Consider the following 20,497-nt stretch of genomic DNA (forward strand, 5'->3'; position numbering starts at 1 on the left):
TTTACATTTATAGGTCACGTCGCCGCCGTGCTTTAAGCCAAGAGGGCTACAACACGACGCGAAAACAACAACAACAACAACATTACACGAGGCTGCTCGGTCGGTGTTACCGGCCCGTAGAGAGGGGGTACACTTTTTTAACGGTAATGTCAAGTTTATGACGTTTTTTGTCGTTTAAAAGTTGGTTTTCGCTAGCCGGTTAGTTAGCCGCGAGAAGTCAGCAGTACGTTACCATAGCAACAGCACAGACCATATAGTTAGCATAAAGCTGGCTATACGTTAACTGTTGGGTTTAGCTTCAATTTGTGCCGTGATAAAGACTAATTTAGACGTCCACCCATTGATATATAATTATGCGTTGATTAGTGAAAATTAAATTCAGTGTTTTACGTTTAAACTATGGCTCCTGTATGGTGTCAACGTGAAATTTATTGAGCTAAACATCTGTTTTTTAATTATTACCAGATACATAATGCCTAATATTAAAGTCATGCTTAGGAGCAATTAGGGGGAGTCTTTATTTAGGTAAAAGCAGCAATATCACAATGAAAATTCTCAATTGAAGTAAAAGTCCTGTCTTCAATACTTTAGTACAAGTAGCCCACAGCATTGTTATCAGCTAAATATGACCTACTTAAAGTTTTCAAAGTATTCAAAAACTAGAACAGTCCTGAGTTTTAGTCTATATTACTTTTTCATTTTAATATTATTGGATCATTAATTCTGATACATTACTGTATTTTGCTTATTGTAGTAGTTTGTATTATTTTAAAAAATTATCAGTTTTTTTGTTTTATATAAAAAAAATCTTATTCTGAAAAGTCGCAAGTAACTTCATCTGTTAAATAAGTAAAAAGTGCAGTATTACCTTCTGAAAAGTAGAGTAGTACAGGTATAAAATAGCATAATATATACATACTTAACTACTTTGAGTTACCAGTAGTATAGTTCTTGTACTTACATTTCATAAAGAGATACACAAATTTAATTTCCTTTGATGAATGAATGCACTTCAGTACAAATGAGCATTTATAGTATGAGCAGAAAATACATCAGAATGACCTGATAAAGTGTTGCAGCTGTATCCACTGAGTGTCATCCTGTATTTTAATCAATGTTATAAAAAAAAATGATGGTCACAGCTGTGAAAACACCGTCAGTGTGACCCTGTGTAAATACTAGAGATATGGTAACAGATTTTGGTAGCTGTAATAACAGAAACATGGTGGCTATTGGTGTATAGATTACTGTTTGTACAACACCAACACTTCCAGTGTTGAAGGAGGCATTGCAACACCTGCAGTTTTCTCCATGATGCATTTCATTTAGAGGGCACTCCTTTCAAAAATTATGATGATTTTATTTTATTTTATTTTGTTAATTCTGAGTTTGGCTGTGTGCCGTAGGGCTTATCTGGACAGATTTTAGTTCCTTTTGTAGTTACAAATTTTCTTCACCTATTCATAAAAAACTTACTTTTCAAGGTGAAATACTTGGCAATATTTAAGGTATGATTTTTACCTGGTCATGTTATGTATGCTATTAATGTGGCCTCAGCAGGTTTTAGCATGTTTGGTACCAAATGCACAACAAATTAAAAACTGATACACAGAATTAATTAACAAAACAACAATTGTTAATCTCATAGAGCAGAATTTGAAAACCAATCACCAGTTTGGATATTCAAAAACAAAACCGCAAAACTAAATGCCAAAATAGCTTGTTCATCATTTCCTATCTTATTGAATAACACACCTGTGACCTTTTATTTTTTACACATGAGCAAAAACCGATCATGAAATTCTCCTACTTGCATTTAATATTTCTCTAAAAACCCTCCATTGTCACATTAACTGAGAATGGCTCTGCTCTGTAATTGTATGAGAGCTCATGTTGGCCATGTTACTCAAACACAAATACTTAAAAATGCTCACAGAGACATGTTTTGTCAATTTAGCCACTGACATCTGTACTGGAAGCCCAGCAGGTGACTTTTGAAGCATCATAAGAAAGACAAAAGGTAGATAAGTGAGCATGGAAGAGTGCAGGATGTCAAGTAATATTTAATTAATGTTGATTAATGGATTAATTAAGAAATTGTTTCAGCACTTGATTGTAGCCATGCTGTGGTTTTGTCATTTTTTGTTATTCTACCACGCTATTTTTAAATAGTTTTGTTTTGATACCAGGTTGGCTGTAACGTAAGCTACAGCGTCCTGTTTGTCTACTTTCTTTTCTTCTTTGACCAGCGTTTCCCCTTCTGCATGTGCTCCATTTTTAATGTCTTCAATGGAAGGCTAAGCTTCAACTGAAGGTTCTCCATTTCAACTTGGCTAACAAGATGGATGTCCAGCCTGTTCACTTACACCACACACCGCCACGCCGCTTTTCAGCACAGATTTAAATTTAACAACTCGGAGCGTTGAAAAACACATCTCCTATTTCAGCGAACAAATATCAGGGATTATCCCTCTCCTCTTCTCCCTGCTGAGGTCTCCTGCTCATTTTCTCTCCATCATGTCAGATGGGATCAGGTGTTTGTCTCCACAGTTTCTAATTGGTCACCAGATCCACCGCCGGGCCTGCTGCTTGAGTGTGTAAGACAATCTGAACTGAAGCCATCCTTGTGATGATATAAATCTACTCTCTTTTCTTTTTAAGGAATCCACAGGCAGACGAGGTGGAGATGCGGCTCACTGGTTTGTCTGCTGAGGAGTGTGACAGCGTCTTAATGGGCTCTTGAAAGCTTGTGCATCAAAGACGTGCGGAGGCGGACGGACAGGGCACAGCATCTTCCAACACCTCTGTCCTCACAAATGTAGGCTCAACAGCCCAGGTGAGTAAGAGCCATCTCCCAAAAGACAATTTTAGCCAATTTATGAGGTATAAATAGCTAAAACTTGAGCAGTCTGCTGAAGAGTTTCTAATATTTATTTCACCCCGTTTATATAAATGAGGGCACTCTAAATGTTGAATTCAAATCATCGTAAAGAGAGAATTGTTTTGCAGAATAATTGAATTAAACTGCATTAGTTTTAGCTGGTGTGTCAAATTATATGCTGAGTGTGTTGCATCACTAAAACCAAAAGCTAAAACTGCCAGGCCAGAGAGAAAAACTGAGCAGTATCAGGTAAAAAAAAACCCAAATATATCGTTTTACATTTCTACAAGATAGTGTCATGTTGTAACAAGATGTTTTCTTATTATTAAAATAAAAAAATATATTTTAAATATATTAGATTATTTTTGGGGTCTTTTGTGGCCTTTATTTGACAGGACAGCTTAAGAGATGATAGGAAATTGGGATGAGAGAAACTGGGGTTGACATGCAACAAACGACTCCCAGTCAGTCTTGCCCCCCGGGGCGGCTGTGAGAAGGACACATAGCCTCTGAATATGGGGCGCACGTTTTCCCAACTGAGCCGCACAGCACCCCCTTTTGTTTTTCTTTTAAAGAATCCAAACATTTCTTGTTATAACAAAAAAATATTTTTCACATTTTTACAGGATATTTTCATGCTATAAAAAGATGTTTTCCTGTTTTAACAAGAATTTTTTTTCAATAAAGGTTTCTTGTCATAGCATAAAAATATTTTGTACAAACTTAAAGAATCTTGCAAAAATCTAAGCATCTTCTTATAACAATAACATATCTGTAAAAACTTAAAATAGATTTTGTTATAACTTGAAAACATCTTTTTGTAACATGAAAATATCTTGTAAAAACCTTTACAACATCTTGTTATAACAAGAAACTTTTCTTGTTATTACCTGATACAGATTGTTTTAATTTTTTCTGGTGTGGCAGTTTTACTAGTTACCACTTATGAACCACTCAACCAACTCAACAGAAAATTAGCTGATGGAGATTTTTATCAGATAGCATTATTGTGCTACTAACTTTCAAATGTGCAAAGATTTGCTGCTTTTCTGTTTCATATCATTATAGACAAAATTAGCTGTTTGTAGACGAGACATTGGGCTGTGGTAAAACTTTAGTAATCGCACTTTTATATACTTATAACTTACAGTGAAAACAACTGTTAGTTGCAGCATTCATTTTGAATCTTCACATGTGAGAGAGAGCGTGGTGTGTTCAATAATTTTGGAGAAGTTTTTGCATTTTATTCGATTATATTATATCAAATAAGCAGAAAGCTAGCATGAAGAGATAAATGTCTAAAATATCATGGTTATCCCCTCTAAACAAACTGCTGTACTGAGGTTTTCGGTTGCAGTTTGTTTTTTAGTTTTAATAAGAAATTAGACAACAGTAAATGCTGCTTGCGTGGTGTTTCAGGGTGCAGCCTGAGCACTAGATGTTATGTTGAGACACGTAGCAATTACCAAAGTAATTCTTTGTTGAGGGCAGATAATACGAAGGTGTTATTCATGTACCTGTTGTTGTTGCACACTGAGGGAGAACCTTGGAGAAATCCTTTGCGGCAGCTGTAACTGTATCCGCGCTGAGGTCAGTGGGGCGTCTCGGCCCAGTGTAAAGCTCACAGTTCAGGGCCAGGATTATCCAGATCATTGGATCGTAATACTGTTACCGAGCACCGTAACCTCCCACAGTGTACCTGGGATGTCCCTCCTTACTGCCACCCCCCTGCAGTATTCTGCCAGGATCATTACCAGGAATTAACTTGACCTCACCTTCAACCCTGCAAGACACCAGATAGGAGGCAGAGGAGAACAGCTGAGACGCTGCTGGCTGCTGCGCTCGGGTCAGAGTGCAGACGGACATTAAACAGAAGAGGAGCACATAAGAAGAGCCTAAATTTATTTCTGTAAACTTTAGACTTTAAGCCACGAGGCAGAGGCAGCTCTCTGTGGATGACAGTATCGGTCACTTCGCTCAGACTGATATATCTCAGCAGTTTTTTGATGGATTATCATAATTTTTTACAGACATTTGTGGTCCCCAGAGGATGAATCCTAATGACTTTGGTAATCCTCTGACTTTTCATCTCGCCTAACCAGGACCACCATGAGGTTACATCTCTGCTGTGGAGTTTAATATCTCAATCATATGGATTGCCATGATATTTGGAAAAATATTCACATTTAACTGTATGTAAATATGGACACACTTACCCCTGCTATGCTTAAGTGAAGCTAAAATATCCCAGATACGGCCGCTGCCATCATCCCTGGTGACGTCATTTGGAGCCGGAGTCTGCGCAGTAGTGATGTCCACTGTGGGGGATTTCCCACCAAAACACCCATCTGACCAATCCAGAGCAGCTCCATGGCATGACATGATGCATGGATTGGATGTCACAGCTGTCAATCATGGCGGAAAATCTGCTTTTTATATAATTAAATAACTCAAGCACAAAAACAATCATTTAAACAAACATTATGTTGATGAGATTTATTTAGGGTTTACCTTTAGTTTTTACTTTGGTCTATGTCCAAGTCACTAACATGGAGGGGTGGGAGTTATGACCTATACTGCAGTCAGACACCAGGGGGCGATCCAGATTGAAAAGCTTAATTTTGGGGAAACTGTCACATTGTCTATATACAGTCCATGCTTCAGCATGAACTGTAATAGCTTTGTTGACCCCTTAACTTCCTTTCAGCCTCAGTTGTACTTTGTGTTTAGTACTAATTAGCAGATATCAGCATTTGAACGTCTTTAATTAAGACAATGAACATCTCGTTAAGGATGTTAGCATGCTAACATTAGCATTTAGCTCAAGTGCAGTCTCACAAGAGAATTGCTGTGGACTCTTGAAGATATACAATGCAGGGATTGTTAGCTACTGTGTTTTAGCAGTGTTACCAGTGAAAGTGAGAGCCGTCACCAGTTGTTTCTGCAATTTCTGTATCTTCCTTTTGGATGCATACTGCATATGGTCCAGCATTTGGGCGCGAGTCCCGGCCAGTCCTGCACGCTATGCAGAGGAACGTCCCGAACACAGCAAAACACACATTCAGAGAATTCACCAGATATTAAAGAAAAATGGGGAATTGGACCGCTCATAAGACTGATCACAAAGGCATTAAAACCATCATATAAAGACTGAGATATATTAAGTTGTATTCGTGCAGTTTTTTTACCTCACTGACTTTACTTTTTGGTGATCCAAATAGTAAAATTAAAGTTCTGGTTGGCATCAGAGTTGATTCCCCCATGCTATTTTCGCACTGTTACCCACTATTGTATCCGTCCTGCCACAATAACTCTTGAATGGCGGCGTGTGACAATGTGCCGACAGCCAGAGCACTCACCTGATGAGAGAAATGGAAACGGAAACATGAGTCCGTGCGCGCGCTAACAGCATGTACTTTGTTCTGTTTGATTGAATTTCATTGTGAAGCTGCACCGCACACCGCATTAAAAACAAACTATGTACATGAATGTCAGACATGTAATGACCTCATTAGTTTTGTGTGTGTGTGTGTGTGTGGGTGTGTGTGTGTGTGTGTAAACTATCACAAGCTCTTTCGATCAAATGAGAAAAAACATTTTTGTTTGTGCAGATCCAGGATGGGTCAACCTGTGGACAGCCCAGACAGAAATGAAGATGCACGTAAATATGAGCAGCAGGGAGAAGGAGAGGGTGGCGAAAGCCAAAGTGAAGCGTGCACCCGCACCACACCGCCCATCAACAACAAGAAGAAGAGGAAAAGCAAGAAGAGGTACTTTACTGCTGGATCTCTTCCATTTGTACTTGTACAGCATTTATTTCCCACTGCAGGTGCATTCACTTCAGACTCCCTGACAGTTATGATTCTGTAACTTTGTCCTGGAGGCTCTTACGTTTTCGTTTTCTCACTTATCCTCATCATTTTGGAGAGGAAGATGAGCGTAATGTGGCATTTGTAGGACCTTGCAGCAAAGCAGATGTCTGTCCCTCTTTCTGTCTCTCTTCTGTTCCAGATGACTGTGGATCAACCTCACCAACTGCAAATATGAAAGTGGTACGTTTGAGCCAAAGGACACTAAATCGTAATGTCTATCCACAATACTCGGCACCATTACAGCTGTTTATCCATTGCACAGATACTTCAGTCATGTAGAGTAAAAACACAGCCTGTATTGGAAGTCAGGAAACACTACTTACACTACATGGCCAAAAATATGTGGACAGCCCTGTCCATATTACCGGATTTCTTGCTTGGGTCAGGACTTACAGAAACATTTTAATGCTACAGCATAGGATGATATTTTAGATTTTAGGAGTTTTGAATTTTTATAATCTCATTAATTCAGAAAAAAGCATTTTTTTTGTCATTAAATGCTTTCTCATAATTTTAGCTAATAGTGTTACAAATTTAAAAAACAAAGCAGATCTTTTTTCTCATTTAAACCTTTCTCATAATTTTACATAATAATTTTATTTATTAAAAAAGAGAGTAGAAATTTTTTCTCATTTAAACCTTTCTCATAAATGTACATAATAATTTGATTATTCCAGAAATACTGACCAGTTTCAATTTTTTTCAGAAAAAAACTTTATCATAATTTAAAAAAAAAAAAATCTCAAGGGAATGTATTGTGTTGCCTTGGATCAGTCCTTGTAATAGAAAAGTTTTACAAGAACACGAAACCACAATAATACACACACACACACTCACACACAGAGTAAAAACACTCCTTGCTGTTTGTTTCTTCAGTGCGGCGTGCTGCTCGCAGATATGGCCTCAGAGAGGCGATGGAAGGGGACGACTGGACCCTCTTTTGGACGGACTGCTCTGTGTCTTTAGACCGTGTTAAGGACATGAAGCGTTACCAGGTATTCCACTGAATTCACTCACACCAACACCCTCATCATTACCATCGTCATGGAAAACTAATTAAACTGAATTCAATTGTATGAAGCTGAAAATCAATTAGTGGGGAGTAGTAATTCTGCTCTGTCAAATTTTAATATCCTTACATGTAATTTAAATTCTTCTGCTCAATATGCACATGAAATAGTAAAAAATATGATTTCCATAGAGATTTTCTCATTGCTCCTAATAGCTTTTTAGCTCAAGCAATTAACTAATCTGATTGATTAATTCAGTGCAGGAAGTATTCAGCACCAACGATTCGACCCTCTTTGAATGAATAAGGTGGATTAGTTTATTTTGTCATTGTCTCACTTAGACTGTATAAAATCTCACAGATAAAAAAAATAACTATTTGTGTGTGTTTGTTGCTTTTTCAGAAAATAAACCATTTCCCAGGGATGAGTGAAATCTGCCGCAAAGACTTATTAGCGAGAAACATGAACCGTATGCTCAAGCTTTTCCCCAAAGACTACAACATCTTCCCCAGAACGTGGTGCCTTCCTGCAGAGTCAGTTTGCACTTTTCACCGTGGTCACTCTCTTTTATCTTGTTTCTTTCGGTGTGTCGTAACATACTGACTCCTGATCTGGTTGCACTCTGCAGCTACAGTGACTTCCAAGCTTACACCAGGGCCAAAAAGTGCAAGACGTACATCTGTAAGCCAGATACCGGCTGCCAAGGCAAAGGTATCATCATCACCAAGTCAAGTAGAGACATTCAGCCTGGAGAACATATGATCTGCCAGGTTTACATCTCAAAGGTGAGGCTCTGATTAACAGCACACACACAGAAACACACACAGACATGATGTTTAAATAAGTTTTTTTTATTCCCTCTTCAGCCTTTTATAATCGACGGGTACAAGTTTGACTTGCGTATCTATGTGCTGGTGACGTCGTGTGACCCATTCAGCATATTCATGTTCAAAGAGGGACTGGCTCGCTTCTGCACCACCAAGTACAACGAACCAACACACAGTAATGTGGTGAGAGATGTTGTTAAAGTAATGCATTACTTTACTTAATTACTCTGTGTGAAAAGCAATTTGTTACACTACTCGTTACATTACGTTTGTCTTATTCTACAAAATTACCTGTGATGTAATATCACGTAACTGCCAGTTAAGAATAAAATATTAAACCTTACATATGCCCGCACATTAGCACAAATACATGTCTGTGCAAGAGGGAACACAGACTTAAAAGGGGAAAAAAGCTGAAAAAATGTTTAACCCTTTAAAACCAGAGCAAATTGGTGTGATTCCTTTGAAACATGGCCCAAAAATCGGCAAATTAGAGAGAATAAGAAAAACTGCTGAAATAAAACAATACATATGTATTTATTTTATATATTTTATTATATACTCATTCCTGTAACATAATTTTAAATATAAAATAATTGTAATTATAAATATAGTTTTCTGGACATTTAACCCTTTTTTTATTCTCTAATAATCCTGCCCTTTTTTCAAACAATTTTTTAGATAGAATTGCATGCAGTTTGTTGGACATTTCTTGCCAAGTTGGTCATTGCCTGTTTTCTCCATGCTTTAAAAAAGAAAAAATTAAACCAATTTCCGCAGAGTCAGATAGCTTGTGAAATGCAGCTAAAAGAAATTATTAAAATTGTTGCAGATTTGTGTTTTTTCTGCCAATTAATCAACTAATTGTTGCAGCTCCATTAACATTCTGTATATTTCTCTCCAATAGCTGATATATTTCTCTTCCCTCTCCCGTCAGGATGATGTGTGCATGCATCTCACCAACTACTCCATCAACAAGAACAGCGAGAACTTTGTCCGTGACGAAGACACGGGCAGCAAAAGGTAAACACAAACACAATGCTCATTGTTTTGCATTGCTAATACACAAAATGCTGCATATTTATTGATTTTTTGTTGTTTTTGTTGTCCCCCAGAAAGCTGTCCACCCTGAACAAGCTCCTGGAGTCCATCAGCTGCAACACGGACAAGATGTGGAACGACATCGAGGACGTGATCATAAAGACTCTGATCTCGGCTCACCCGATCCTCAAACACAATTACCACACATGCTTCCCCAACCACACCACCGGCAGCGCCTGCTTCGAAATCTTGGGCTTTGATGTGCTGCTCGATCACCGGCTCAGACCCTGGGTGCTCGAGGTGAATAACCAGACTACTTTTACTTTACTTTTTTTATTTATTTATTTTTTTTAAACTAATTTTCAGGTATGCTTTCTGGAAACTTTTTACAAATTTCTTGCTAATTTTGGGGTAATTTCTTGTTAAGTTGCTCATGCCTTTTTTCAATGTTTTTGAAAGAAATCAAGACAAATCGATCAGATTTCAAAGGGTTAAGTTTCCCCACTAGAATTTAGAATTAATGTCTGTGGTTTTAAACAGAATCTGGCTGCACAGCATGAGTTTGCAATAAAGTTTAAGGACTTTAAATGTTACTCAGGAACTTTGCAATCTTATCAGACGTCTGAATCAATCAGCATATTTGTATTCCAGGTGAATCACTCCCCAAGTTTTACCACCGACTCGCAGCTGGACCGCGAGGTGAAGGACGCGTTGCTGTATGACACTCTGGTTCTTATCAACTTGGGCGCCTGCGACCGTCGAAAGATAACCAAAGAGGAGAGACGGCGGGTGAAGGACAGGCTGCAGCAGAACAGCACCAGAGAGGCCAGGTACAGTTCTGTCAGATACTAATGGTTTGTTTCCCTCCAAGGTCATGCACTTGTTCCTGTGAGCCTCCTGCCGACACGTGCAGGTGACTGTTACTGCGTGTGTGTGCAGGTCAGAGGAGCTGCGTCAGTGCCAGGCCGCCACGGTGGAGCAGATGGAGAGATACGAGGCCAAACACCTGGGAGGCTTCAAGAGGATCTACCCGAGAGAGGGAGGGGAGAAATACGACAAATACTTCAAACACAGCAGCTCGCTCTTCCAGGAGACCGCAGCGTCCAAGGCCAGAGAGGAGTGTGCCAGGTACCTGCAGCACACTGTCACCACCCCGATACAATTCAGTAAAGAACAGATTCAGTTAGTGATGCACATCGATTTAAAAAAAAAATTGTGTGGACATCCGCAAAAAAATAGGAAAAGAGAGGATTTGTTTAATTCAAGCACTGAAGGGGACAAAGAATCAGACAAAGGTTAGAAAAGGTCAGATTTATTTTATGAGGCTCTGTTGACAAAATTAATAACACTTGGCAACCCTTTAATTAACATTTATACTGAATTTTGCAAATTACAGTGTTTTTGTTGAGTTTGATTAGCGAAAAAAACAATAAACAGACATAAAAAAAAGAATCAGACGAAGTTTTAATGTCATGTAGGTTTTCACTTACATGGAGTTTACTTTGGTGCGTACAGTAAACATATTAAGAGGAACTAAAGACAAAAAAACATAGACATAAAATAGAAAAATGTCATTAAAATGTGAAAAACATTATAAAAATACACATATATTTACAGCATAACTGTTTTAGAATGAGAACAGTTTTGTGCAGGATGTGTGAAAATATTGAGACCACAAGACACACAAGACAGTTAAACTTGCAGCTTCACTGCAGCTAAGTGAGTTTGTGCATCATGACGAGATTGACAGCGTCATTAAATTCTGCTCTGCTAGTGCTGATCAATTATTCGAGTTGATTAGCTGATCCGCTAAACATTAATTGACAACAATAAGTTGGAAAACACAAGTGTTTGTGTTAGTGACGACAAGCCTATAAAATAAATGATTAACACTGATCAGAGCAATGCATTTCACTCAGCACTTCAATCAATCAGCAACAATTTTGACAATCTGTCAATCAGTAAAACTTTTTAAGTGAAACTTTTATCAGATTTATCAGATTTATCAGTGAGGCTGAGACCACATCTGACAATTATTCAGACATGGTTTTGTACTTATTATTCCAAGCAGAGTATTTTTAATATGTCTTAAAAATATACAAAAGAAGAGTCATTATTAATTAAAAGGGACCAAAATTCAAATATGGCTAAAAGAGTGTCATCTGAAGGCAGAACTGGTCATGAAAACAGTATTTATGGAAGGTCATTGGTGGAGAACATGATCATCCTCATAGATTTACAAGCTTTTGCTCAGTGTCAAAGAAAAAACAGACATTTACTGCAGAGGCAGCAAATAGCTGAATCACTGTCACCTGCTGATCAGCAAACAGGAAAACCTGATCCTGATCCTGATCTCCAGCATCTAGTGGTGTCTGTTCTCTCCTGCAGTTTTCACGTCAGCAGGTGACAGTGATTCAGCTGATTGCTGCTGCTACAAGAAAAGCCTGTTTTCTCTTTCTCACTCGGCTGAGGAGGATTTTGTAGATCAAAAATGCTTCCCTAAAAGAAAAGAGAAAGTAACTCTTTATTTGGAGCTCACTCATCTTTGTGAAGTATTCTTAGTCTTGCACCTGAGTTATTTTGCCTTTGATGTGCTCACGCTTAGTCCATTTTATGTGCAGCATGAACAAACTGATCAAATTGAACCTGCTCTCAGAACTCGATTGCACAGTCAAAAATATTCATTGCACAAACCCATAACATATAAAAAGGAAATGTTCACATATTCTACTTAAGTAAAGGTAACAATACCACAACAATACTCCACCCACCCCCAACCATGATAACATCAGAGGGTGCACAACTTATACTGTGCAAGAAAAATAAGTAAATAAATTAAAAAATAAAAATATGCCATTTAAATTAATGGTCAAAAAAAGGATAAACACAAATAGACAAATAATGTAAAATAATAACATTTAAAGAAGAGAAAAAAATAAATTAAGAAGCATATATATGAAAATAATGTTAAATAGTTATTATTTTAAAAATAATGAATAAATAAATACAGAAATAAATAATAATACGGTATTGGGGTCAAGGACATTACACCCTATTATTAATTTTGCTATTATTAAATAAATTTAATTACTTTAATTTTTGGTTTGCGCTTTAGGAATAGATTAGTCAGAGGAGGACGAAATCATTTTTAAATCAGTAATTGCCATGAAGAAAGACATGTTGTCTGATTGTTAAATATTTTATAAATATTAAATATTATAAATTAAATAAATAATTATTGTTACAATGAAAAAAAATCTTTTGAGTTCATATCAGAGAAAGATGCTCAAGTTTTTGTGTGTGTTTTTGTGTTTAGGCAACAACTGCAGGAGCTGCGTCTGAAGCAGGAGCAGAAGGAGAGAGACCTGAAGGGAGGCCGGAGGAGAGACCTGCAGGGGGAGACGGCGGGGGAGAGAGTGAAACCACGAAGAGCACAAACACAACCCCCCAATTCAAACGCTGACTGTGACCTGCAGCCGGTGAGGCTGTCCTATCGAGTCATTAAAGAGGCAGTGTCCACATGAAACCACAAGAGGGCGTCACACAGCGTCTGTCTTATGATGAATGCTTCATATTCTGGCTGACCCCTTTGAGTAAATGGACTCTTGCCCAATTTAAATTAGCTGGAATAATATTTCTGTAGATAATTTTTATTGGACATCTCTCATTTGAAACTCAAATATCTTTTATTGTCCGGTCGGGAAAAACAAACAGTGTTATCAAACGTTATTCAGTGACAGTAATTGCTAATATATTGTAAATGCATACATACGCAGTAAGGCAATAAAAACAAATTGAATCAGATGTCTCTCTTTATTTTTCTGCAGCCGTCGCTGTCCGGCATGTCGGTCGATCCTGAAGCTGCAGAAGTCCGAGAGGAGAAACAGGAGGAGGAGCAGGAGAAGGAGGAGGAGAAGGAGGCAGATATGAAGGAGCAGGAGCGGGTGGACGCGCTCCTCCAGAGGAAGAAACTGCTGCAGGACCTGGGGGGGTGGAAAAGATCCAGCAGCTGCTGCAGGGCCGAACAGACGGAGGGGGAGTCCTGCAGGACACCAAGGACGCCTGCAGCCAGCAGCAGAGTAAACACGCTCATCAGAGACAACAGCAGACGAAGGTGAGACACAAACACAGGTACTGTGTCACAAACAGCCAACACAAACACACCAGTAACAAACAGGATTTAAGGAACATCTTTGGTTGTGTGGTTTCAATTTTCACTTCTATTCAAAGCCAGCAACTGCACTGTTTTTCTTTTATTTCAGTTGGAGTCTTTGACACAGTTTTCCCAACGGACGAAGCAGCAGCAGCAGGCCTGCACTCAGATCTCACGGCAGGTAGAGACAACACCAATCCAATCAAAATAACGCCAATTTTTAAGGCAAAATCTGATTTATTAAAAGAAATTAGGAATCTTAGGTGCCCTGCCCCTTTGAGAGGTGACATAAAAATTATAATTTCAGATTCAAATACTTAAAAATTGTCCCCAAGAAGAAAAAAAGTAAAGTAAAAAAAGAAAATACGTCTTTTTAAAATATTAAAGGTCAAAAAATGGTGGAAAAAATGCCATTGACAATTTCTTAGCCCCAAATGTCCTGAAGAAGAAAAAAAAGGAAAGAAAAATTAAGACAAAAATATATGTTTTAATATATGAAATGTTTAAAAATTGTCGAAAAAATGCCATTAACTATTTCTGAACCCAAAATGTCCTGAAGATTAAAAAAGTAGAAAGAAAAAAAAGAAGAAAAAAAGACAAAATATATTTTAAAAATACAATATGTTAAAATGGTGGAAAACCGCCACCATCAACAATTAACGAGGATTTTTTAAATATAAAATGCTAAAAAAAAATGGTGAACAAATGCCATTCACTTTGTCTGAGCCCATACTTTGCTTTTTTAAATCCAAACAACAGTTTTTAAACCTAAAACACTCAGTTTAGTCTCATATAAGACAAAGAAAGCACCTTTTCACATTTGAGGAGCTGAAACCAGAGAATATTTGCAATGAAAAAACGACTGAAACAATTAATCAAATATCTAACTTGTGCAGATTAAATATCTTTTAATAGATTATGGACTACTTGTACTTGCAACATATATTATGAATGAAATTTAAGACAGGATTTTAAGTAAAAGAAATGTTTTCAAATAAAACTGTAGGTTCTGTCAGGGGCCCATCAGTGCAAAACGGTCGGTTTTAACTCTGAACCTGTAGAAATTAAAAGTATTCAGATGTAAATCCACATTCACAGTTCATTTTAAATGTTAAATGTAATTTTAAAAATAAACAGGGGTTTTTGACGACCGTCCCCAGAACTGAAGCAGCAGTCGAATCATCATATAAAGAATGAAAACGTATTAACGGTGGAGATTTTGGGCTCATTGTCAGTGATTATATAACACTCAGGCTGTTCACATGAAGGGGCCCGCTGCTGAATATCGCTGATAATTCTCAGCACTAATGAAACATCATGGTGAAGTAGAATTAAAATGACATAATAATAACTTGGCTGACTCGCAGCACATCCACTCCCACACGACTCAGCAGCGTCTGCCGAGGCCCTCGATGGAGCAGAGGAGCCTGAACGAGTCGGAGCCCGAGAGCCACAACAGAGCGGCAGAAATACGCAGGACCATCAGCGCCGCGCGGATACACTGGACAGGTAAACGCGTCTCTGCATGATGTGATTCCACTGACATGATCTCAACACGGCAGCTAAACGCAGGTATTTGATTTTTTTTCCTTTGGTTGTTTCTTGAGCTTGTGCAGAGAGTATTTAAGCTGCTTTGGGCTTTTTTCACAACTGCAGAGGCAGAATTTATCTGCTGTTTTCATTATTTGTTGTATATTATTTTTACATTTTATAAAAAAAATAATAATAAATGCTGTATCATTCACTATATTCTAAAATTTAAGAAAAAAAGAAATGAAGAAAATATTACTTACCACAAAAAACTGCCTCATTTAGGCTGTAACTAATGATTATTTTCATTTTCTATTAATCTGTCAATTATTTTTTTCCGATTAATCACTTAGTTGTTAGTTAAAGTTAGTTAGTGGTCTATAAATTGTCAGAATATGATTTTAAAAAATGTCTCCAAATGTACTGTTTTGTCCATGAGCCAAAGATATTAAGTTAGAGGAGTTAGAAAAACAGATAAGAATACTTTTAAGAAGCTAAAACGTTACCCCAACAGAAGAATAATTGAAATTAATTGGCGATTAATTTAATAGTTTACGACTAATCACTGCAGCTCTAAGGTAAATTAGCTTTATCTGGGAAAAAGTGAGAAAACTGCCTCAAAACATTTCCAGGTTTACATCTTTAATTACCCATTATATTCATATTATATTAATAAAATTCAACTTAATTTAAGTAATTAATTTATACTTTTAATTAAGATTTAAAAGAACTTTTTTTTTAATTATTGCACTGATTTGCCTTGTTTTGAATAAGTTGTGTGAATTTTAAAATCACAAAAGATGTTTCCAGACAGCCACATTATTTAACACAAATTTCAAAGCAACTTAAAGTTGCTTTGAAATTTAATTTTGTATATTTTGTATGTTTGATATGTATTTTTCATATATTTGCACTTTCATTGTTTATTTTTTATTTAATTTTTGCACTGTTTCCTACTTTGTATTGCAGCTGCTGCACAGAAGTTTCCCTCCGGATAAATAAAGTTCTCTCTCATCTTATATCCTAAAAACAACAGCAAACTTAAACCTCGCAGCCTGATTGTTGTCGATTTATTTCCAGTTAAATTTTCAGATTTTTTGTCTCCTCACCAGTCGGAGGCTCTCTGGCTGTCAGGCAGGACACCAGGAGCAGCTCGTACACTGACGCCCGCTCCCGTCCCAGCATCCCCATCGTAAACCACGTCGTCCCTAAAGGAGGTCCGCGCTGTGCCTACATGTCCCACGACCCCGAAGCCCTCCAGAGCCTGCTCGTCATCTCCACCCGCGCCCCCCTGGTCAGGAGGCCTGGCTTCTCTCACATCGTCCGCAACTCCTCCCGCAGAGCCCCCCAGCAGCACGGTAAAGGCCAGTGAGGAGCCTCCACGCAGACCTGAAAACGACTGCAGACACACTCGGGACCTGAGGAGAACTGGAGGTAGAGAGGCGTTAAACTGTGAAAATACAGAAACACACTGTGCCTACGATGACTATCTCACGTCTGTAGATAGATTTTATATCTGGACTCCTGCAGTTTACTCTGCTTGCCACTATATAACCTCCAGCTCTGCAGAAAACAGCATTATGGCTTTTTAACTTTTTCTACCCACTGTGTGTGCTCACATATGTGTAACATTTTCCTCCGGGGATGAATTATCTCAAGCAAACCTCACCTACAGTGCCAAAATAAACACAGGAGAGCCTGATTTAACACCGAACAGCGTGTGATCCAAATACTCTCACAAAAATGCAGCAGAATAATAAACATAGCAATATTTATTATCCAGAAAAGTGGAAATGTGCCCTCAGCTTCACAGGTTGGATAAAACACATCATAAAAAAATCATAATACATACAATATATAAGACAACATGCACAATCCAGATAAAAACATGGTTTCAGTGAGAATGGCATTTACAAAAAATAGCAAAGTTTTTGCATTTGGCATGAAACTCTAAAGTTGATATCAGCTTGAGTTGACTAAATGGGAATAAATGAATATCAAAGTCTTATTTTAATTAAGATTAAAACACAATTCAAAGATAAATTGGGCAAATAAAGGCCTTCTGCTTCTTTTCTCAAGGAAATTTGTTTGTGCAGTCAAATATTACAAATCTTTTTTTTTGCACTTATGGTATATAAAATATATTTTTTAATGTGATTTATTTTCATCATCATTGTTATTGATGATTTTTTTTAAAATTCAATTTCCCGAAAAAAACGAATAAGATTAGTTTAATTACTTTTGTATTATTTTTATTCTGCTACTATCCTACTGTTATTTATCACTTTAGAGTTATATTTAATTATTTTAAGTATTTTTAGAGGTTATATTTTGTAAAAAAAAAAAAAAAAAAAAAAAAAGTTTATCTTTTTAACAGTTATTATTATTTTGCACCTATATCGTTCATTTTTGCCGCAAAGTTATTAATTAATGCGCGGAAATAAGTTCGCTCGTGTTTGCGTGGCTTCATCCTGAAGCTTTTCACTGTGAAAGTTAAAGAGGCCATAAAGTTTTACAGCATCTCTGCATCCGGTTGCTTTGTTTTGATCGCAGACTGAAGACAGAAAGAGACAAAAAGACGAAAAGACGAAATTCTTAAAAAAAAAAAAAAGCAAAGCGAACTGTGAGAACCGTATTGTTCGTTTATTAGAGATGATGTCTAGCTCGGGAAATAGTTTTGTGCACCTGAAGTGTGCAGAAAAATATTAATATTATAGTCATATATTAGATTGATGTCGTGCATAAGACCGAGAAGACGTTTTAAATATCTAATCATGCGCCCAAAGCTTATAAAACTTAAATGTGTCGACTGAATTGAATCGAAAGAGATTTTATTAAATATATCTGATGAAACAAGGCCTCTGTCTGCAGAAGTATGGAGGACTTTTAATTTTTTAACTAAAATATTACTTGGACAGAAACTCACAGGCCTACACAGAAAAATAAAACATCTTTCAATAAAAGGCCTAATTACATTTATAATTATTGACGAGCTTGTAATTAAAAATAAAACTGAGACTTTATTAAATGTGTTTTTATTTAAATATTTAACATTTTAACGAAAGCGACAGATACTTTGTGGGAGTTTCTGCCTCGAAACGAAGGACGGATGGTTGCATTTAAGGAATTTATGGTTTTATTGCGTCTGTAAATGTCGGAAATCCTCCTTGTTGGTGGAAATCAGCAGATGTCAGCTGGAATAAAAGCCCCTTTTTAAAAAACAAAAAACAAAAACGGAAATAAGTCATTAGAAATAAAAATAACAGCATTAAATAGGTTTATAACGAATTAATTTGGCCGTGAATTACTTTAAGAGTTTAGTTTTCTCCTAATGGAAAAGTTGGCGAAGAATTAAAGTTTTGTGACCTTAAAATCTCCCTCAGGACTGCGAATTTCCATCTTTGGTCAATGCCAAATTGATCTGAAGGAAATCATCCTTTTTTTAGAGACCATAATAGTCTTTAATGCGTGAATATTTTTAGCCTGAAACCATTTTATTTAAGCAGAAAAGAAGCTCAATCATCCGCATTTAAGGTGTAAAGATTACACAATTTTAAGGTGCGTATTGAAGGCGAAACCAATGTGAAGAAATAGATCCCTCCAGGTTGAATATTTAGGAGGATTGAAGCCTAAATCAGCTAATCTGCTCTGATTGAAGCTCTTAAATACAAGCAGCTGTGATTAGAAGACAATTAGAAGCCGTACAGACCTGTTTTAGTTAGAAACCAGCAGCTAGAACAGCATTCACACACTAAAAAAATAAAAATAAATAAATAAAAAATCACATTTCCACATTTTTACACTTTCCCTTTTCACCCTGCATCAAATTCACACATCTCAGGCCTTGGAGAAAATAAAGATGGCGATGAGAAAAGCATGTCTAAAGCACAAAAACGGCTGCTGTTTATGAAAATTTACAACTTTGCCATGGAAGTTTACGACTCGGCGGGCTCCGGGATTGGTCGCTGGCGGTCATGTGGACAGCAGGAATGGGAACTTATTTCCCATGAGGTTATATTGCAGCTGCTGTTTTCCAACCGCTCATTCACTTTAGTAACACAACCTTTTTCTTGGCTCTTTGTTTATGCAATGCGCAGAGTTGTTGTGGGAGACGCTGCAAAACGTGCGTCATTTTCCCCCCTAAAATAAAAACAAACAAAAAAAAAAAATGCGCGATGGAGGCTCGGCGTGATGGCGCGCGCCATGTTAATGTTGGTATATGTTCGTGAAAATGAGGGATCATGACACTCCTTTGGATGGTGGGATTACTTTCGTGAAATCACTTGAGCTAAAGTGGGGGATTTTTTTGGGGAGGAGAAGAAGTCCCTGAGAGGAAGGCGCTGAGCGGAGTGGCACCAACACAGGAAATGATGGATTATCAACAAAGGTAAGGGCACCATGTTTCTAATATGCCAGCGATTAACTCCGGCACGAGCGCACCGCTGCAGCTCTGTTGTGGCTAAACTGTCACTGTAAGGCCTGATGTTTGGATTACTGCAAATGGGAAGATCTGTCTTTCAGAAATGGCAAATATCCAGAGCATCTTGTGTGTCTTTTCTGCGTGATTTTCACAACCAGCTGCCTGATCTGCGTGTCTGGTTAACCCTTTGATGTGCTGCAGAGCTAAATTTCTGCGCCAAAAAATGTGTGAATATAATCTATGTGCAAAGTTTGAGGCCTTTTTTGGACGCCAGCGATGTTATATAATTAGTTTGTGAGGCAGACAGGTTTGACTTTGATGAAGATATGATGATGGTGGTGGTGGTGATGCTCGTGCAGGGCCTATGCAGCTGCTTGGGCACGCTTTTCTTAAAAAATCTGCAAAATTTGTTCACTTTTTTCTCATCTAATGGCTTTAATTCAATTTTATGTTATTTTATATTGTTTTATTTTATTGTTTTATTCTGAAAATCGTGTCTGGGTTGCGTCAGGTTTGATATTGCGCCGCGCTGTCTCATTGTCGAGCTGGTTCGCTTCCTTTTTTAATCAAATATTTTCTGTTTTTGCACAAACATTTGCTCGGATTGTTGCTTATTTTTGATTTTGCTGTCTGTTATCGCCACGTTGAGCATTTTGTTGTATTTCAGACGCCTCTGCGGCGCTTTGCATGTGTCGTGTTTGATGCTGCAGTTTTATACGAGCTTACATAAGACCATGTGATCTTGTGAAAACATGGCATTGTC

General features: G+C 37.5%; 1 protein-coding gene across 1 annotated transcript; it reads left to right on the top strand.

The window, feature by feature from the left end:
* Nucleotides 1–41: 41 nt before the first annotated feature.
* Nucleotides 42–17,351, top strand: ttll6 (tubulin tyrosine ligase-like family, member 6). The gene is given in 18 exon segments (XM_042507641.1): nt 42–143; nt 2,662–2,836; nt 6,493–6,651; nt 6,893–6,933; nt 7,630–7,748; nt 8,166–8,296; nt 8,392–8,548; nt 8,630–8,773; nt 9,528–9,613; nt 9,706–9,931; nt 10,283–10,461; nt 10,571–10,759; nt 12,948–13,110; nt 13,459–13,618; nt 13,621–13,745; nt 13,894–13,965; nt 15,152–15,293; nt 16,427–17,351. Coding segments are annotated over 16 exon segments (2,346 nt in total). The 5' UTR covers nt 42–143; nt 2,662–2,836; nt 6,493–6,499; the 3' UTR covers nt 16,687–17,351.
* The last annotated feature ends 3,146 nt before the right edge of the window (nt 17,352–20,497 follow it).

Source organism: Plectropomus leopardus, chromosome 19 (genome assembly GCF_008729295.1).
Source record: "Plectropomus leopardus isolate mb chromosome 19, YSFRI_Pleo_2.0, whole genome shotgun sequence".
Taxonomy (NCBI): Eukaryota; Metazoa; Chordata; class Actinopteri; order Perciformes; family Serranidae; genus Plectropomus; species Plectropomus leopardus.